The sequence below is a fragment of the Mus pahari genome, chromosome 2 (assembly GCF_900095145.1).
Source record: "Mus pahari chromosome 2, PAHARI_EIJ_v1.1, whole genome shotgun sequence".
Classification (NCBI taxonomy): Eukaryota; Metazoa; Chordata; class Mammalia; order Rodentia; family Muridae; genus Mus; species Mus pahari.
In genome coordinates, this window is record NC_034591.1 from 111,507,942 (window position 1) to 111,529,130 (window position 21,189).

Here is a 21,189-nt window from a genome sequence, read left to right on the forward strand (position 1 = left end):
AAATTGAGTAAATTGGAGTTCTGCAAGAGCAGATTGCTGCCCTGTCTTGCACGGCCAGGGAGATGGAGAACGGCCTGCTCTCCACAGTTCTGTCCAGACACCCACACTGCCTTACGGACTCCCTTGTCCTCAGGAGCCAGCTCGCCCGCTGTCAGGTCAGATTTCTTCTACATTTGCCTTTTCCAAGTTTACCCTGGCATGTGTGGCCATTGCCAAGGACCGTGCTCTGCCATCCTCAGCCTGCTCCTGTGCTCCTGCTTGTTTCATAAACGACTTGGCACAAATACCCAAACTGTCTCTTGAGATTGGAGGTGTTGATGGCTTGTCATGCTTAGACGTTCCCCTGGCTTTTGGTCAGGGTTAAAGTAAGGAAAAAGAAAGACCTTGCCAGCTTCTCCCTCCAGGCCCTGACTCTTAAAACAGTGATGTTGACTATTGATGCATTCACTACCGTTTTGGTATTAGGGTATCTTTTGATTAGTTTCTTACAGTAGAAACTTCTTACATTCTCTTAAGAGAGAAGGAATGAGGGAGAGGCGGCTCTCTCATCCTGGTGTTGTAGTACGGGATGTAGGATTCAGTGTGGCACAGGCTGGGACACACAGTCACACTGTGTGCTTGCAGACAGAGTCCGAGGGGTGCAGGAAGGAGGTCTTGTTCCTGAATCATCAGCTAAGAGGATCCAGGAGCAGAGAGAAGCCGGGCTGCCGGGCTGGGCTTGGGCCTTCCCCCCACTGCCCTCCTGAACATTCCTGACTTCTGCTCTGAGGCTGTCAGAAAGAAAGGAGTTCCTTTGCCTGTCAGAGGGCATTTGTCCCCCAAGGCAGACAGTAGCTTTTCTGTGAAAATCAGATCAGTGGATATGACCCAGCTTAACATTCAGTAGAGCCCCAGGAGCTTGGTTCACTTGAGAACAGTCTGTCTGCTGTGTCTAACGGTTGTCTCCTGTCTGATGTGCTAGTGTGGTCCTTACATTTGTTCTCTAAAAATACTACTTTTCTAATCTAAATATTAAAGATACAAAGCTGTGCAGTGTGTGAGTTAAAGTAGCCCAGCATTTGAGGGGCTTCAAATTGATTTATTAATGCCTTCCATAAAGTACAGATCCCAGCATGGTAGTAAAATCAGGGCCTATCAAAGCATGTATATTTTGAGTTCATCTTTCTTCCACACTATTTTCATGGAGCCCACATCTCTGGAGCATATACAGGTATCCACAGGGAAGGATGGTTAACCTCTGTCTGTGGCCAGGGCATGTTCGGCTTGAGCTAACCAAATTTATTCTCTGTCAGCTTTATAAATTGATTTAGGGCAGCTTGTGAATATTTTTACATAAAAGAATAAAGTTTAATGCTCAGACTTATTTTAGTGTGTTGTTGTATCAGAGTCCTTGGGTGTGGCGAGATCATTTTAGGGGCTAGCATATTTGCAGCCTCGTTCCCAGCTCCATGCAGCTGCTGTGTGGCAGTAGTAGATACTAGTGATGGTGCTGGCATCAATCTGGAGAGCCTGGCAGGTAAGCGAGGGTGGCACTCGTGCCAGCCTTTCCCTGTGTTTTACAGGGTCACCTTACATGACTTGTCTGGGGCACCCACTACGCATATTGAGTGCCTACTATGTGCACTAGATTAGAGATAGGAAGAAAAATCACCCATTCTCTCTACCCATGTCTTAGCTTGTTCCTGTTGCTGTGATAAACACCAAAAATCAACATGGGAAGAAAGGGTTTAGTTCAGCTTGTAGCTTTTTCTGAAGTCAGGATGGGTACTCAAAGCAGGGAAGGAAGCAGAACAGAGGCTTGGAGGGACACTATACAGGCTTGCCCGCCATGCTCGCTCAGCCTGCCCTTTCATACAACCTAGGACCATCTGTCCAGGGGTGGCACTGCCCACAGTAGGCTGGGCCCTCACACACAAATCAGACTTGCTTACAGGCCACTCCTCAAGTAATGTTCCAGATGACTCCAGCTTGTATCAAGTTAGCAAAGAGCTAATGGGCACAGTGCCCGCCGAGACTGGAGCCCCACCTATTAGCACTGCTGTGGGTTACTCCTCTTCTAGACACTGCAGGGACTCTTTCATAAGGAGAATCTGCCCCACGGTTGCCTGCACTTTACAGATGTGAGGATCTGAGGCATCAGGGACCAGGGCCAAAGTGCTGGACCTGTGAGCAGACCTCAGCTCTGCACTGAGCAGAGCCTTTTTGACTGTTTTAAGATCTGTCTGTGTAGTGTGTGGTGGGTGGGGGTGAAGGCACGTGGCTTACAAACTCTAAAAGGGCAAAAAGTAAGAGGTTCTAGACAAAGGGGACACTGACAAACCTAAGGTGTGTGCCAGTTGTGGGTAAACTGAAAATAGAACATAAACAAGGAGTGGGAGGGCCTTCCCACAACTGTCAGAACAGATGTCACCGCAGCCAGGGTCACTGTAACAACTTCATTTCAGCCCCGTATTTAGAAAGATATTTGTCAGAGGTCAAATGCCCTTTTTGCTCACACACCACAGCAGGGGGCGCCTGGAGCTATTTCTGGAGCCTTCTGTGCAACCCCCCTTACCCCCATAAACAGCTGTTCATTGGCAGCTCCCCCTCCTGAAAGCCCTTTAGGGGGGTTTATTTCTCCATCCTTCAGGCCTTTCAGGGTTTCAACTGCATTGTTGTACCAAATGAAGAAAATATTGACATCAAGCTTGGTGTGGTGGTGTCACATGCCTTTAATCCCAGGGGGGGGGGGCTAGGGGTGAAAGCTAGTTTTGCAGGTTCGAGACCAGCCTGATCTACATAGCAATTTTCAGGCTAGCTCCAAGTACACAGTCTGAAGACCTTGTCTTAAGCAAACAAAACCATGTAAGACCATAAACTGTAGTTTACATTAGCAATAAGAGTTTTGGTTTCTGTGTTCACAGATACGAACACTGTTAAAATCTATGGACAGTTTGATATCACAGAAATTAGATGAGGAAAACCTAGGGAGAGTGTGGAGGCCAAACGCATGCCAGGGCAAGAGGTAATGCAGAGAGGTTATACGGAAATAAAGAAAACATTGTCTTGTATCATGAAGAGCTTGGCCAGTTATACAGAAGTCCCCCGTGACACATAGGAAGGAGCCTGCCCATCTGCCTCATCAGAACAGAAGCACCAAAGCTTTCTGGCGCTTTAAGACAAGTAATCTGCAGAAAGGTGTGATCCCCAATGCCCTGGGAGCCATGTGCTTCTCTCCCTGAAAATCCGCATCTGGCCTTTGACATGTGTCATGTACACATTGGGATTAGTATACCAGGCGGTGGGAGAGCACCAGGCGGTGGGAGAGCAAGGTGAGTCGTAGGCCTCACTCCTCAGCCCAAGTGAGTACCCTTCACCTTCTTTCTCCAGTACTGCAAAAGATGTGAAATAGGGAGATGAACTTGTTCATGTGTATCCTGCTCTCAACACAGTCAAGTAGACACGATGGCAAACTATTCTAACAGTTATGTGTACTCGGCGCAGGTATGTGTAGAAGCGCAGGTTACTGTCTAGTCTGGACATGTCACTGACTGCTGGGTCTTACACACAGGTGGCTTTGCAGCTGCAGTGACTACACCTCTGGACGTGGCTAAGACAAGAATCATGCTGGCAAAGGTAGGTATCAGATAATGCAGATTCTATGCCGTGTCTGTTAGTGGAGGGGGTGAGGGGTGGGGGCATCCAAGAACCTGCCAGACCATTAATAACCCTGACTTTGGAAGAGCGGCTCTGTCATCGCCACCGCGTGTCGGCAGCTGTCACTGTGATGGATCTGTGTGTAGCGCGCTTCGATTTCTCCAGCACTGTCCCAGTTGTGCTGTGGGAGCGGCACATCTGAGGGCCCCTGCTTGCTATTGCTGTTGTCAGATCTAAGCCTTGAGAGAGGTTGACAGGCTTCATGTTCTGAGGCAGCTGAACTGCAGAGTCAGAACCCGGGCCATGGGTCGCAGTGACCGCTTAAGACAGTTGTCCGCTTTGTTAAAAAGAAAACCTAACAACAAAACAAGCTCTGGGCTGAGCTTTAAGGAATTCCAGTGACATCCCTGGACCAAGTATACTCTCAGAGTGCAGAGGACCAACCCTGAGGATGGGGTCCTTTTAAAGATAGACCCATGCAAATATAGAAGCGCCACCCACATCGGGCTTCCTGTTGAGTAGTTGCCATTAGTTTCCAGGTGAGCTGTGAGAAGCAGCCCCCACCTCCCCAAGTATTTGTCTGTCTAAATGTAGGCAAGATTTCCAAGCCAACCCCAGGGCAAGCCTTGGATGGAGGTGAGGGGAGTCTGCTCAGAGAACCAGAGGTAACGGCCCTCTCTCCTTTCCTTATCTTCCCTAGGCGGGTTCCAGCACTGCTGTGGGGAATGTGCTCTCTGCCATGCATGGGGTGTGGCGCTCACAGGGACTAGCCGGGTAAGGACTATGTGAGCTCTCGGCTGCCTTGCCTCTTCTCCATTGGCTCTTCCTCAAGTCTCTGCCCGCTGTGGATGGACACTAGTAGGCCTTTTCCTTTTCTTAGGTTGCATATGTAAGATGGTACAGTCGGTGACATAGCATTCTAGCCACACGGTTCTCGGTCTTGTCCTTGACACTGGATGATGTGCAAGTGTGCGTCCGTATTTTGGCTACAGCATTGGTACAAATAAGCGCCACCTACGCAGCGCAGACTGCCAGAGAGTTCGAAGAAAGCGTTTGGAACTTGGGTAGGAACCACTGGCAGCCGTGCCTTATGATGGGCCCGCGCTCTGCACCATAGGCGTTGTTTTGTTGGTGGGTAATTTTGCCACTTAAAACATCATGTGTTCACACAAATGTAGATGGTGTCACCTACAGACCTGCGGAATCGGGCTCCTGGCTGCAAGTGCAGCAGGTGACTATCCAGAAGATCACGGGCAGTTGGAAGAGCAGTAAATGTTAGTGTATCTGGAGATGCAGAAATGGAGAGATCGTGGGGGCTGGGTTTCAGATGCACCGTCATCTTATATACAGTCTGTTTTCTCTAAAGCGTCACCCAGCTCATCCCTGCACTGTCTGCTCCACAGTGCTCAGCCTCAGGGGGCCATTACCGTTCTGTTGCTAAGTACCTCACATTTCTTTGCATGTGGTATGCAGATGGGTGTGTTTTCCCACCAGTGTAGCTGTAGAGGACAGAGGTTTCGGTTGGGTGTCTTCCTCAGTCACACTTGAAACAGTCTCTTACTGAACCTGGAGCTCACCATTTTGGCTACAGACCTGAGGACCCACCTGTTCCCTTCCCCATCGCTGGGTTGCAAGTGAGGACCACCGCGCCTGGCTTTCTGTGGTGCTGAGGATCTGAGCTTGGGTCAGGCTTGTCCTGCAAGCACCCTAACAAACCATCTCTCCAACCCCACATGCCTCAAAATGGCTTGCGTTATGTCCTAAAGAGCTGTCCCTGCACACTGGTTCACCATACAGGTGCTGGAGATGTGTCTATGCTGAGTTGTTAGAAAAGCGGAAGGGTTTTCCCTGTGGAACCGTCTTGACATGCTGTGTGGACGTGCCTCCCTCTGGAGGGCAGGAGGGCAAGCCTGGAGCTGGGATGGCTGGCGTTGGGAGCAGCAGCACTGTGCCCTCCTGGCCTTTGCCTCTTTACCTGGCACAGCCGCCCCTCTCATCCCCATGCCAGAGTACATCACTGATTGCCATTTTTGTGTAACTTTGGCATTTTAAATTTCAGCTGATGGTCCGGGAAACATGGTGATGCTTTTGCCAGAGAGCAAACTCCATGTCTTTTTGAGTTTTCCAGCTGGATGTTTCAAAGTGGTGGCTGGGAGCTTTCACTGAATATCGGCTCTAATGGTCTGAGGTGCAGAGTGGATCTAACAAACAGGACCTACTGACTCTAGATGTGTCAGACATAGGAAAAGCACAGTGAGTCTGCTGTTCATGGCTGACGCTTCGTGAGGAATAAGAACATGTTAGTCGTTAATTTGGGTACGAATTTGACACTGAACAGAGATGGAATGAGGAGGGGACATGGGTTGTGTGCCACCTATACATTATTTGGGAAGCCCCTTAGGAAAGCAGTGACTGTGCTCATGAGGCAGCAGCTGGTGACAGTGGCTTTTGACATCCTGAGGGCCAGCTGCCAGATTGTGTGGTGACTTAGCTGGGCCTCTGACTGTACTGTGGTGAGGCTAGAGCCCATTTGCCAGTGTTGAGAAAGTGGTGACAAGAAAGGACACACTGGATGGGGCAGTGCCCTGCCGTGGCCACCGCACGCTGCTGGGTAGATGATGCAAGAGCGGCCTTCCCTGTTCAGGTCATGGCACACACTTGACTACAACTATGCTGTGCCAGAGGAGAGACAGCAAAACAGGCCAAGAGTGTGTGTTTGTTCTGACCCAGCCTTGGTGCTGAAAGGTAGCTTGGATATTTTGGCTCATCTTCTGAGTCTCCAGTCTTGGACTCTGGTCACCTTGTCCAGGGCAGCACTGAACAGCATGTTCCCGGCAGCAGTGACTGCCCCCGAGCATACAGCAACTCCAGCCTCTCTAGTGAGCAAGTGATTGGACCAAGAAACACATGAAAACTACTCGCCCCTTTCTGGGCAGGTGGCTCAGCACACTTCCTCTGTGGCAGTGCCAGATAGAGACACCACTGTCTGTGCCCCCTGCCTTGCACACACACTAAGCCTACTAAGTCTACACACCTCCCAGCAGCCCCTCCCACCAAGGAGCCTGATGCTCTCTGAGGAGATGGTGGGGAGCCACACTGGAGGGCAGACTGGGGTTACCCAGAAGCTGCAGGGCAGCGGGGAGGTCCACTTGGCCTGAATCGCCCCTTGCTGATCCCCTGAATTTTTTTCCTTGCTGCTGGGAGCTCCTGCTTATCCTGCCACTTGTCCCTGGAACACAACCTGCCCTACTCACAATTCTGCCTGCAAGCATAGGTGGAACCCCTTCCCCCTACAGAAACTCCACTTTCAGGAGGCTGCAGTCTGTTGGTCACCTCGTGACGCTGTAACTGCTCCCATCTGTCTCTGGCCTCTGCTGAGCTGGTTAGTGGCAAAGCTGAGGGAGACTGACCTCCAAGTCCAGCTCAGTGTCTCCAGGCCTGCCTTCTAGCACCTTCTATATGGTAGGTGTCTTGTTTGCCACTTCCTGTGCCAGGCTAGCTGACCCGAGAGCCTCTGGGACTTCATGTCACCACAGAAGCACTGGGGTTACTGCAGAGCTGCCATGCGCAGCTTCATACGGTTTCTAGACATTCGAACTCAGGTCCTCATGCTCGCACGTTACCCGCTAAGCCATTCTCTCTAGCTGTAGTTTATTAAGAGGGTTCCATTATGTAAAGCCCTTGCTTTCCTCTGTGCTGCCTGCCAGAGGTGGGAGGGGCAGCGGATCTCTTCCACTGGCTGTGTAGGGCATGGGCTGTGTATCTAGCAGGGACTTCCTGACAGCTTTCTTCATTAGCTTCTACTTAGCACAAAGGCTTTCCCACATCTCTAAAAGGCATGAGCGTTGTCATAATGAAACACTTGCCCTACACCCAAAGCCTCTCCACGAGTGCTCACACCTGGACATCAAACTGCCTGCGCTAACTGCTTCTTTCCTTCTCCAGGGATTGAACTTGGGTCATCAGCCTTGGTGGCAAGTGCCTCTTCCCACCAAGGCAGCCCAAGTTCCGGCTTTTCTGGGTAACAGGGTTTCAGTAGAAATAAGATCAGGCTTTCTGTCTGTCACTCTCTCACTCCCACCACCTCTGTAGAAAGCAGTAATTTACAGCCTAGGACTTGCCCAGCGACCACGTGGATGGTAACCTTTTAGGGTTGGGGCTTCTGTCTTGTTCACTCCAGCTGTGCGCCACTGTTTTCACAATGCTGTCTTATCTAGCCAGGTGACGTCACTAGTAGATTACTTCACTAATGTCACGATGGATATTTGAAAAATTCCTGGGCATCTGGAGAATGGCTTCCTGACAGCACTGTGGTTCTGACACCTGAGAATCTCGGAGTGACACTGTGAGGTGCTCCACCTTTACCACAGTCATGTGACTCTGGTGTCCTTATTTCGATTGGACAAGAAAAAAGGAATCCACAAAGATTCATTCCCTTCTTGTAGAATCGCATTTGTGGAGCTCCAATGACAAAATAGAACCGAGCCCGGGGCAAGAGAGCAGAACTGTTTAAGAGTTTGCTTTGTCTCCCCGAACTGAGTGAGACCTAGGGGCCCCTCAGGTGTCCCAGGGCCACACACCCTCACCAGCCTCGCCTCAGGTGTATCCTTGACTCCTTTCTTAGAGCACACTGTTGGGAGAGCGGTTACTGTGTTAACGTGAGTGTTCCCAGATAGTGTGGCCATGCTAGGCTGAGCTCCAGTTTCTCATGCATATTTGGGAATATTACTTATTAGCCTTCTAAAAGGAAAGACACTGTAAATTTCTGTGGGGTTTCACAATGGATGTGATGGAATGAGCGAACTGCGGGCAGTCAGGAACATGACCATTTCCTGTCCCTAGGCTGTTCGCAGGTGTCCTCCCGAGGATGGCAGCAATCAGCATGGGCGGCTTCATCTTTCTGGGTGCCTATGACCAGACTAGAAGTTTGCTGTTAGAGTTGGGCAGGAAGAGCCCATGAAGCAGACACTCCATGTCCTTGCAATCCTTCCTGTGCCTGGGGCTCCAGTGTGGCTCCCTGAAGATGGCTGCAGAGAGCAGCTTAATGAAGGCCGAAGCACAGGAAACTTTCCTTGGTGAAACTTTGGCCCACCATCTCAGTCCTCTTAATAAATACGTCCGGTAAGGCCGAGGCCAGGCCCTTCAGAATGGTTTTCATTAGCATCCTGTGCTTCCTGCTGTCTATTGGAGTCACCAGGAAAGCAAGCCGGCTACAACTGCAGTGAATGACCAGACCCGGAAAAGGAAGGGAGCTTGGGGCAAGAACTGTGTGTATGTGTTTCTCCCCTGGGTGAATGCCTATTGTGTAGATTCTAGCTTTGTTTTAAAAAGCATGAACTACAGGTGCATAGCATGCATTCTTTCTGGTAAAGGAGGATGCTGTTTTTAATTACCCTTGTATTTCTCCTATAAAAACACAGGATTACATTACTTTACAGCAAAGTGCCCCAAAGTCCCTGGAGTGTGTGACAGACAGCAGACAGCTGCAGTGCCAGTGAGTGGGTGGGCCCAAGTGACTTTAGTTAGGAGCATGGTTGAGGGAAGCAAAGCCCATGACCACCACTGTCCGTCCCTGGAGGCCAGCTGGAGCAGCTCCTTTGTCCTCATGGTATATGCCAGCAGGAGGTGGGAGGGTCAGCATATTTGGGGAGCACAAGGCTTGACTAACCAACTCCATGTGGGGGAAAAAAAAGCGAGCTATCTGAGGAATGCAGTGCCACTGTCTTTCTGGGGCAACAGTGTGTATAGTCTATGCTGCTTCATCTAAGTATTCTCCTTTTGGAGAAACATAATAGCAGAATAAGAGACCAATGACCACAGCACACACTCAGTATTTATAAATGAACCTTTATTAAAGACACTTTATGCCACTTGTTAGACACTTCAACATTTTACATGTTTTCCATGTACACTGTACCAAAATTTCTATAAATAAATAACTCTGTACATAAAAAGTAATACTTCCTCTTTCACATTGCCTCTCAGAAGCAGCAAATTCACATATTTTGTGGAAGTAACATTAACCATCAACTGTGGAGACTCGCTTTCTCAGTGTGCTTGCCCTGGCACAGTGATGGCCTACGACACTACACGGTGACGCAGGCCATCACTGTGCCAACACTTCCCTTCAACTTCCTGGGTGTTAAGGACTGAGTTTGTTTGCATGTAGTCTTTACTGAATTATACATTGGCACTCACAAGATGGTTAGCAACGGGGCCCCAAAGTGCAAATACACACAGGTCTAGGACTCAAGTCTTGTGCCGTCCAAGCCCAGTCTCACCGGCAAGGAACAGTGCAGACAGGCCTGCCCAGCAGAGCTCAGCGGGCCCTGAGGCAGAGCTAAACCTCACTATTGGAAAATCCACAGGTACCAACACTGGCAGCCTCCGCCTCAATGAGCTTCAAAGAACCACTGAAGGAGACAAGACATTTGCTTTTACCAAGTGAGTTACAAAGAAAGACGAAAGGCAGTGCTTAATTGTTCTGAGCCATTGCATTTGGTGGATTAACAGCCCTCAATCTCGTCCTCAACTACACACCTGTGCACCCTGCTCTACAGTGAGGCTGCCAACACCAGGCCTGCATAGGTCTGGCCAGTGCACTCGAATCTGACCACTAAGTGCCACACAGTCAAGATGCCCTCCTTTCCAACCGCCAGCAACAGCTGATGTGTTTACCTGATTCCAGCTGTGCGTTAAGGCACCAGAATGATTCCTGACCCTCTCCAAAATTAGACAGCAACCTAATGTGAAAATATCACCAAAAGCGGGACCCATGGGCTAAGGATTAAAATAGTCTCTGTAAAAGATATATAATATATATGAAATCTCTGAAAACTCTTATGTACAGTGGTATCAAATACTTTTTCTACCTTTTGTACACAAATAGTCTCTTGCATGTCTGTGCTCCAGATGCCACTCCTCTAGCCGATGACTGACATTCCACACGGATGTCGGACTGTCCAGAGTCATGTCTGGACACGAGCTTTGCACGGCCTCTCCTACCTCTTCCCTGTAGCGACTGCTTTAAAAGAGCTGAGGTAGACGCAGCCTAGCTTCTCGGTGCCAATAGCAGTGGTCCCCTCCGTTTCCCAGTCACCTGTCCTTTCAGCGGTACAGATTCAGGGCCGGAGTCACAGGCCTTGGGGAGGTGGCCATTGGGAACGAGCAAGTGCTGGGCTTCAGTAGATATGGCATCTTCCATGAGCTCTGGGCTGCCTGAAGCTAACGTAGGAGAAGACCTTAGGTCTATGCAGTCTGCTTCATGTAACTTTGCTAAAGTCCAAGAGGAATCTCCTGTTAAAAAAAAAAAAAAAAAGGAGGCATATCAGCCTGTGCACTCTAACCTCCTAAGGGCTCCCACAGACCACTGATGTTCCTCTAACACAATACATACCTTTCCCATCTGCAGATGCCACCTTGTTCTTCAAGGATGGCAGTATTCTGTCATGGTTACTTGGATAGAGGGACCCCCCAGAGAGGGCATGTGGCCCATCCGCAGTCCCACTGTAAGGATGGTGTGGAGAATGTTCCCAGTCGTGCTGCCTGAGCTCTTGGCTGCTTGCTGTGCCTGGCTGCCCACCGTCTCTGGGCACAGGCGGGGGATGGCAGGCTTGTTCCTTGGGCTGGCTGGCTGTGTCAGGACTGCAGTCACTGCATACAGCAGAGCCACTGTGTGCTGAGGAAAGAAGAGAATCAATCAGAGGTCAGCTGAAGTCTCCATTCCCCCTCAGAGGCACCACTGGAAGGTGAGTCCCACTTACCACTGCCTTCGTAACCACCCGGTCTCTCCCCACCCGGAATGGGTAGGTGGGGAGGAGCTAGACCAACCATGTCTTAGTCTTGTGTGCCTAAGTATCCATGTGACATTAATTTAGAAGGCACACTCTGACCACAGGAAAATGAGGGCGGGGAGAAGAGGAACAGTTTGCACTAGGCATCACACACAGTAAGGAATCGTCTCAACCATCAGACAGTAAGCCTTAAAGAGTCCCGGCAGCAGGGCTGCGGAGAGGGCTCAGTAGGGAAAGTGCTTGCTGAGCATAAGGATCTGAGTTCAGGTCCCCAGTACTCCTGGAAATGCCAGGCAGGTGTGGTGGCCCAGCTAACTCAAGGGCAGGGGAAGCAGAGGCAGGAAACCCTGGAGCAGGCTCGGGGCTAGAAAATTGGATCAGTGAACCCTGGGTTTGGGAGAGAATCCCTGTTTATTACACAGGGCAGAGAGTGACTGAGGACATGAGCTGAGTGACATGAGGAGGGCACACCCTAAGGGTCGGGCACGGTAGCCCAGCCACAGCATCTCAGGAGCCTGAGAACAGCCTGAACCACAAAGTGAAACCTTGTCTGGACAACAGTCGTGGCGCAGGGCAGGCCTTGTCTGTAAGTTCCTTATGTTAAGAACACTCAGCCTTCAGCTCACATCATAGACTTGCTTACCTAAGAGACACAGGACTCTGAAATCACCCAAATTCCTGTTTGTATTCTGAATACAACTCAGAGACAGCATGTGGCTAGTGATGTGGCCGCTACTCTAGTTTACTACGTCAACCCAACTGCAGGGTCAAAAGCAACTGCTTCCCCTGACTTAAGTGTCTCCTACCTGTTGTATGCGGAGCAGCTGTCCTGTCGGCTTTCTCTGTCACCTTCCAGGGCTCTCTAGTGTATCCAACACACAGCTTGGGCTGCTTGCATGTAGTGCTATGAATGTCGAGCTCCGGGAAGAGGCTCGGGTCTCTGAGACACACACCTGAAACACAGCTCTTACAGCTTAGAAGCCGCTTAGATCACGCAGCCTGATAGCCACCAGACCACTGCTTTTCCCAGAACCTTGGCATCCACCAGGGATTGGTTCCTATGCTCCTCTGAGATGCCCAAATCCACGGATGTTCAAGTCCTTTCTGTGAAATGCTATGTTTGCACATAAACTGTACACCTTCTCTGGCAGACCTTAAGTCATCTTCACTCATAGTACCTAGTAGTAACAATGTAAAATGTCCATATATATTCAGTATAGACAGTTTTTCTTTGCTAAATATTTTCAGTCTGTGGTTAATTGACTTACACTTACCCCATGTAAAGGGCCACAGTACTGTAAAAGCTATGGGCTGATTTGGGGGTCTGGGATGTCCTTTGCATATATTCTTTCTGGTAATCCTATCATAGAATCCTTCTGACCAGAAGACAGAGTGCTAAGCCCAATGCAGGGACTTTCTGGAGGACCAAATGTTAAAAGCATAGAGCTTGCACACACCTGATCTTTGCAAAGCAAACTATCTTATCAATTAAAGGCCTGGTTCACCAAGTGAGACACAGTGCCCAGACTGCCCTGTGGAGAAAGTAAAAACTTCATCCAGGACTCGGCAGCTGCTTCACTGTTCGGAACTTACCGTTGCTTTCAATGTGCCCATTGGCCTGATGTCCACCCTCAGTCCTGACCACAGTTTCCTGCCGGTCAGAAAGGGTTCCCTGAGAGGAGAGGTAGCTTGGAACATCTGGAGGCACAATGGTTTCATCTGCAAGGAACCAAGACAATAAAATAACAGGGCTGCCACAACAATAAATACAGATAACTAGTCACTATCACAAGGTCACACAACAGTGGCCTGAAAGCTGGGCAGAGACTCAGCAGCCTCTCATTAACCCCCTTTACGCCCTGGTGTAAAAATCATGGCAGTCAGATGCCTGAGTCCATGAGGAACAAGGAAAGGAAGGCCTAACCAAGACTGGGAACCTAGGAACAATCTGGTTCATAACAGGCATGGCCTCAGGGCTCTGAACTGCCAAAGAGACCAGAAACCGCAGAGACCAGCGAGTCCTTGCATGTGAGAGTATTCCCATTTTCTGTTATGTCCTTCAGAGCTAGCTTGCTGGTGGTGGGGAGGAGGAGGAAGACATGGACCAAAGTCTCAACTCTACAGGCAGAATCCATATTCCTAAACATTCTAGAGACCTTTCAGGTTCTAGGCAAGCCCCCAGGCCTGCATCATTTACCTCAGACTGCGGCAGTGTCATGCCATCTGCCCTTCAGCCCCCAGGCCCCATGCTGCTGACCTGTGTTAGTGACGCTGCACTCCTCGCTCTTCTTCCTGGTCTGGTAGATGATGCACACCCACACCAGCGAGGTCAGGACGATACTGCACACCACAGCAATGGTGAAGATGCCTACGGTGGTCCCATCCTTCCGGCAGCCAGGGGTAGGTAAAATGCTCAGTTGGCTATGTGCTCGTACAGTGCCCAGGGGATTAGACATCTCACAGGTATACCGGCCTGCATCCTCTATCATCGCATTCTGAACAACCAGCAGCTGGTTGCCTGGAGTGAAATGGTGGCGCTCCGTGAGGCTCAATGGACGGCCTCCCTTAAGCCAGGTGATGCGTGGCTTGGGGCTCCCAGTTGCTTTGCACTGGAAGGCCACTGTTTCTCCTACAGTTACCACCCGGTCTTCCAGAGGCACTGCCAAGGATGGAGTTTCTGCAGGAAGGCAGTGGAAATTGCACATTTATTCTATGGGTCTCACTTGCTGGAGGTATACTTGTTTTCCAGACAGGAGACAATCCCATGTGGTAGTGAAATGCTATCTGAGATCTTTTATTGGAGCACCAAGCTTTCCAGAAAGCCTAATGTGATTAAATCACTGCCATTCTAGGAACAGCTCAACAGAACAAAGAACTAAAGCCTTACCTTATCCCAAACTGTCCTGTTAGAGACCTTTGTCACTAGTCCTGACCAAGATCACAGCCCATGCGCGCGCGCACGCACGCGCGCACACACACACACACACACACACACACACACACACACACACACACACGGAATTCTCACTCAGACTAACATATAGCTGAGTTTATTGCTCACTGTCTTTTATGAGCTGGAACTACTCGCTTAAAAGCAGCCCTGAAATTCAAGCTAAGCAGAAAGCACCTACTACAGGTACCCCAGAAAGCAGGTACCTCTAATACTTGAGTGGAATTCCCACCCCACCCTGCTGTGCACGGGCTGTCGGCAGCGAACCTAGGACTGTGAGGGTAGCGTTGGCTGAAACAGAGCCAGCCGAGTTCTGAGCAGTGCAGCTGTAGACCCCCATGTCATCTATTTTCACATCAGTGATGAAGAATACGTCATCGTCTGGCATAACATGCATGCGTCGCTCACGAGCTGCAGGGAAATCCGTGCCTCCATCCTTCTGCCAGGCAATCTGAGGGTTAGGGTGGCCCGTGGCAGCACACTCGAGGCGGGCTGTGGTGCCAGTCCGGATGGCAATGTCATAGGGTATTTTGGTGAATGATGGCAACACTGGAAAAAAAAATGACAGGTAAAGCTGTATGGAATGGCTGCATACTGAAGGAGACACCTGGCACACAGATCCCACTGTGCCCAGGCTTCAGTTCATTATTACTCCATCCCACCCAAGGGTTGCCCAGCCTCTCCCCGTCACAGACACAGTCCTACACCCATTACCCTTAATGCCTTCCTATTGCTATAGCCTGGTGGTAAGCACTCAAGTAAGGCTTCTGATGGAGTGTTCTGCCTCCCGAACCTCCACAGTTGTTATTACATAGGGAATCCTCCGGAAGTAGAGGTCTGGTGCTAACCTGCTTTAATTAGCTACCTGGAGAGAGCTGGGCAACAGAACAGTTGCTATTAGGGGATAGCTGGATGCCTTCACCAGGAGGAACCAGTGAGCTGGCTCACCTCTCTTGAGGAAACCCACTCTGGATGAGGTCTATGAGGGCTACATAACCAGCCACACCCAGCCAAAAATATGTAGTTTGCTCGCTTCTTTAGCTTTAGTATCAATGCTGACACAGTGGACAGTACCCAGACTTGATGTCTGAGCTACTGTGGTAGGAGTCTACAGCTACTCGGCCTCCAAGAAACACTCTGGCCTCCTTTAGGCCAGCTCACTGTGGTAAGGAGTGCTTTGTGTTGTTGAACAATAGCAGAGAGCACGGAGGCAGTGTTTCAGGCCCCCCACAAGCCAGTCCATCAGCCTGGTATGGAAGACTTAGCTACCGATGCTGTCCTCACCCCTTAGCATACGGCATCGATCACTAGTCCAGAAGAAAGTCACCCTGATGGCCAGGAGCTGGCTCCTGAGTCAAGAGAACCTTGTCACAACCTCCCTGCACACTGGACTGCCAAGCCAGGGGCTCAGCACACACCTGCTCCCCATGGCCTCTAGAGCAGCGGCTCTCAACCTGTGGCTCATGAACCCTTCTGGCAAACCTCTATCTTCAAAAATATTTACACTGACTCATAACGGTTGCAAAGTTACAGTTATGAAATAGCAAAGAATGTAGTTTTATGGTTGGGGGGTCACCACAACATGAGGGACTGTATTAAGGGGTCAAGCATTAGGAAGGTTCAGAACCACTGTTCTAGAGGAAGTTGGGCTTGCACTTGTCCCAAACTGCCTTGCTCCCAGTAATAACGTCTTCTCTAAGGTCAGAAGCTTCCTTAGAACCTAGGATGCTTGGAATCTGGAAACCACATCTGGTTTATGGAAGACAAGGAACATAAAAATACAAAGCTTAACTCCACAATGTCACTTAGTATAACTGGACTTTAAAAATCTCCCACCCCAAACCAAAAACAATAATTCAGTCTGTTAAACTTGATCTGGGACAAACCCAAGGACTGGTACAAAGAAATGCACCCCACAGCTTGTGTCTCTTCATACCAGTGTCAGAGAGAACAATTAGCAGTGTAGTTTGTGGGACTCTGCTTGAGAAGCATGAGATGCCATTTTCTTACCATTCACAGTGAGCTTGGCTTTCTGTGAGTATGTGGAGCCAAAGTGGTTTGTGATGATACACTGGTAGCGGCCCTCGTGTCCAAAGGTGACATGACGGAGGTGCAGGATAGTGGTATACTCCATCACTTCGCCGTCCTGTGCACGGACATGGGCAAAGTTCTCCATGTCTGCATTGGCCAGGACCTCATTGTCCTTCTTCCAGGCGAAGGTCATTGGTGAGCTGCTGCTGCTGGCTGCTGAGCACGTGAAACGGATGTCCTTGCCCACCACAGCCATGGTCGTCTCAGGCTGGGTGATAATCTGTGGCTTTGGAAAGTCATCTAGGGAGAGAACCAACTGTAAGACCCCAGTTCTCTGCGGACACCAGCAAATGTTCAAGCTGACAAGGAACTGGTCACTTGTGAGTCAGTTCCACCAGACACGGGGCTAGCTGTATATTCACAAATAGTTTTAATAGTTGTAATCACCAGCACAATCGATATTAAATATTTTTATCATCTCAATCAGAGAAGGCTGTCCTGTTTAGCAACCCTGTCTGTCTCCACTGCCCACCAGTGGAACTGATGACATACATCTCCAACCTCTAGGGGTTCCTTTATTCTAGGCATTTCATGAGACTTCTTTCACTTGGCAGATCATTGTCAAACTTCATCCATGCTGTGAGACAGACTGACCTAATGTCCCATGGCATAGCTACCTGCCTACTGTCTATGCATGGGTGTCTGGGCTGCTCCAGCTTGGGCTGTTATGAGAAATGCTCTTTGAGCACTTGGTCAGAGCTGCTCCCATCCGCTTGGATGGATCACGGGGTGGGCCCAGGAGCCCATACTGCACTGTCTACATAGCAAGGCTCTCTCCACAAAAGGACCTGTCCATCTCATCAGTTCTTGTCCTCACCTAGCTTCATGTTAATTTCCTAGAATGTGTAAGGTGGCTATTTCTGTGTCTTAGAAATAAGTGGGAGGCATCAAACAGAGTTTGGACCTCTGATTTCCTACCAAGGATTCTCATCAGTGGGTGGTTTTGAGGAAATTGCTGCAATGCCCAGTGTGGCACGGTCACCAACTAGGGATCAGATTTCATGCAAACAGAAGACTGCCCTCCACCAGACAGAGGGGGAAGCCAAAGACAACTTAACTTGAGAAAACCTAAGCAAGTTAGTGAGTGTGGAGTCAATTAGCACTGGCTGCAACAGTGTGGCCTGCTGTAATGTGACTAGGGTGCTGTCTGCACAACCCTGGTTCCCCCCAGGGAGCCAATGCACTGAGAGTCAGCAAGCCTGCTTTAGGAATTAGTGTGGTGGAAGGTAAAGGATACTTGTCTTACTTCTAGCAGGCATAACTCAAAGGGAAAAGGTTGGACAAGTGGCCTGGGACACCCAGGCTGCTAGATGGGTCATAACTGGCATTGTTCAGGAAGAGATCCTGAAGCTCCGCGAGGCCACAGGGAACCACGGGCACAGGGATCATACATCCTTTGCCCACTGCTGCTCAGAGCAGCCCAGACAGATCTTAACAGTCTACTTGTGCTTGGATCCCATCTCCTTAGCTAGGAGGCTATGCTAGTGCCGCCAGACTTAGCCTGTGTGTGTGTTTCAGCTGTCCCGTGTTCTCTGTGCTCTTTGTAACTAAACTTGAGTCCTGACCACCACTGGTCAAAAAGACGGTTAAATCTTTGTTCCAACAAAGTGGAGGAAAAAGACTCCCAGTGCACATTTCAGTGGTTTGGACAAATAGCAAGAGTGCAAGTCAACATCGAGGAATTATTTTTACTACAGTGGCTGTTCTCCTGAGACCTGCTCTTCCTGTATTTAACCTCTCATTCTTAGAGCTGGAAAGAAACACACATTGAAACCCCATCCCCATGCACTCATTCACAGCCAAACCTGGGCCCCAGGACCCTTCTGAAAAGATCAGAACTATCTCACTGTAACCAGTTATTTAGATTTGTAGCTAAACCTACTCCCTTTTAATTAAATATGTGTACTCCAAGAACCACAGACCGGGGCACTGTGCAGTAAGTACATGTGGTTTCCGTGGGAGATAAACTGCGCCCAGCAGCTGATCTGCAGCCATGGACTACACTAACCAGGGTCACAGGAATGAGTCTCATGATGAGACGTTCTTCCTGGCCTCTGCCCTACACCAAAACCAAAACCAAAAACCTCAAGGGTAATCTTACCACACACAAAGCTGTCTGGCAGCACTGAGAAAATGCTCTGGCCCTTCAGTGACTCTGGATGGGCACAGGTGGCTGTCACAAAGGCCTCCAGCATCCTACCCATTAGCCATGGGGGCAGCCACTTGAGCTGGCAGTCACACAGGAAGCTCTCACTGCTGATGTAGCTGAAAGAGAAACAAGAGGTGAATATTTAACAGACCATAAAGAAGGGTTCTTTGCAAAGTATCACAGCTAATCAGCTTAGAAGGCAGGACATCAAGTTCCAAAGGGAATGATTTTCCCCAGTGACCAGGAACAGCTCACGCACCCTCCATGCAGATTTGAATAGAATATGGCTTCTGATATAGAGCCCAAGATACAACATGCCAAACTAGCCCCAAAGAGGCACTGAGAATGCTGATCTGAAGACCACAATTGGAACAGCAGCATCCATGTCCTCAGGGGATCAAAGCTCCTGTCACCCTGGGGATGCCTTCTAACCTGCTGTGTCCTGGGATACACACAGTATGTGAAGGGCACTACCCACAACTGGCTCTCCACATTCTGGAAAGTTATGTGGAACAGCCATACAGAAGCAAACTTTACCTAAATCTTGCAACAAATCCCAAGAAATCTTTGCCTACATGGCTGTTACCTTTTTAATTTGGCAAAAGTATAATGTTTTAACTTCTAAGCTGGGGCCTTGCCAGTATACCTTCATCTTGCCTGTGTTTACCTTCACACCAGTGTTACTGAGGAGGGCAGCAGAATGCTCAACTTTGGTTTTCTGAGGCTCCAACCAAAACAGAACATTTTCATTTTTCAGCAACTGAGGTTAAACTTCCAAACAGAACTCAAAATGGCCATCCTATCAGACATTCCTTCTCCAAGAGTCACTTGGGTAGTGACCCATCATCCAGCTGCCTTGATTCAGAAAGACCTGGAGCCCTGAGTTAACGAGTGACACCAGACATACCCAAGGACAAGAACAAGAAAGGAAACATATGGCCTTTGCGTCCTGAATGGCCTGTTGTACGCAGGGACAAAGGGAGCCCACGTGTACTTAGAAATCCCGAGCACGGCTTCCTCCCATACCAACAAATGAACTAGCTTTCTGTTTCCTGTGCTGATTTCTAATGAACAGTGAAGGTGTCAGGCTGGTGTAGGACAGGAGAGATGAACGCTAACCCATGCTGACAACATAGCCAACCCCTCCTCTCTTCTCATCACCCACCTGTGGCCTCTTCAAATCACTTTAGGAAATATGTTTCCAAAGACTTGACTAATTTATCTCAAAGCATGATAACAGGGATGCTGGGCCCTCTGTGATAGCAGTACCAGAGGAGGCATTACACTTTCATTCGATGCAGGTAGTATTCAACCGCGAGATATCTGAGGGCTGACCTGCTGAGGAGTTACTGCTGAGCAGTTACTGTGGTGACAGAAGGCCATTCACACTACCCATGAGAGAGTGACCGATTCATACACCACACAAGGAGGCAAGTGTCAGAGCAACGAGTGCTGTGTGGTAGCGGGCTGGCTAGCTCAGTCCAGGTCAAGGGCCAGAGGAACCTTCCACTGTCAGGTCCGCTTTCTCACCTCCTCATCAAAAGGACACTTGTGTGTGGTAGGGCATAACAAGACAGGAAAAGGCCTAGAGAACATAGCCAGGGCATTGCTGGGAGCCATGACAGGGATATATTTAAATTTTGTCCACAGGAACAAGCTGGAAGAAATGAATCTCACCTCAACCTTTGATCAGATGTATGCACAAAGAATGAGGCTTTGTGACACAGTCAGTGTATATACTGGGTTTAGTGCTAAGGTCTTTAGCACCAAGGAAGAGGCCAGGCTAGATACCGCAAAATCATGGGAACCAGGAATAGGAAGGTTTTCTTAAGTGATGAGTACAAGGAGCAAGGGACACAGGGAATGAGACTGGAGCCAGACAGCAGTGAAAATGCTAGATCCTAGACAACCATGGGACCCCATAGTTAGAGGCAAAGGCCAGGCCGGTTGGATGGTGGGACCATGACCCGCCTAAGCTCTGTAGATCCCAGTCTTTTCTTCACGCAGGCAGATAGGCAGTGTTCTCTGTCGCCCCTCCAACCATCCCAGTGCTTCACTGGCTTATGTTGTGCATTTTCATGATTCCAACTCCAAGTGTGTTTCTAATCATTGTTTGTGGAAATTTACCCAGAAACTAAGGGCACAGAATAACCTGTGTGATCTGCTGCGGGAGAAAATGAGGGGGCAAAGTGAGCCTCTTCTTCCCATCAGCAGACTGGGCCAGGACCAGTCATGGTTTGAGAACCTACAGCGGTTAAAGGAAGACCAGGCAAGAGACCCAGGCTGAGCATCCAGAATCAGGCCACAGAGACCCTGTCACAACACCTTCAAAAAAAACCCCTCTCAATGCAAAATAAACCGGAAAGATCAAAACTGCTATCCTTAGAAAGGTGACGATCCATTGTATGGAAGAGAATGGTACAGAACAGAGAACTCTGGCCTGCAGACCACTCTTTCTGTTGGTGTGGAGTTAGCAGCACACAGCTGCACCCGTTTGTCTCTGTATTATTGCCGCTGTCTGCTGTAATAACACATTTGAGTAGTCATGACCCAGCCCCGTGACCCCAAAA

The 21,189-nt window shown here is 49.5% G+C and overlaps 2 protein-coding genes across 3 annotated transcripts in view; one reads left to right on the forward strand and one right to left on the reverse strand.

Moving 5' to 3' along the window:
- Positions 1-9,590, forward strand: part of Slc25a26 (solute carrier family 25 member 26) — a 98,677-nt gene extending 89,087 nt beyond the window's left edge. Inside the window, exons 8-10 of one of the 2 annotated variants that reach the window (XM_021189835.1) lie at positions 3,551-3,615; positions 4,337-4,410; positions 8,479-9,590. In XM_021189835.1, the coding sequence (XP_021045494.1) occupies positions 3,551-3,615; positions 4,337-4,410; positions 8,479-8,596 (257 nt within the window). In that variant the 3' untranslated portion in view covers positions 8,597-9,590. The remainder of the gene's footprint in view (positions 1-3,550; positions 3,616-4,336; positions 4,411-8,478) is intronic. The other variant, XM_029534969.1, reaches the window with a different exon arrangement.
- Positions 9,468-21,189, reverse strand: part of Lrig1 (leucine rich repeats and immunoglobulin like domains 1) — a 97,832-nt gene continuing 86,110 nt past the window's right edge. Inside the window, exons 12-19 of the mRNA XM_021189833.2 lie at positions 18,572-18,735; positions 16,390-16,710; positions 14,647-14,928; positions 13,687-14,106; positions 13,023-13,148; positions 12,236-12,382; positions 11,033-11,314; positions 9,468-10,932 (exon numbers count right to left, since the gene is read on the reverse strand). Coding sequence (XP_021045492.1) covers positions 10,688-10,932; positions 11,033-11,314; positions 12,236-12,382; positions 13,023-13,148; positions 13,687-14,106; positions 14,647-14,928; positions 16,390-16,710; positions 18,572-18,735 — 1,987 coding nt within the window. The 3' untranslated portion in view covers positions 9,468-10,687. The remainder of the gene's footprint in view (positions 10,933-11,032; positions 11,315-12,235; positions 12,383-13,022; positions 13,149-13,686; positions 14,107-14,646; positions 14,929-16,389; positions 16,711-18,571; positions 18,736-21,189) is intronic.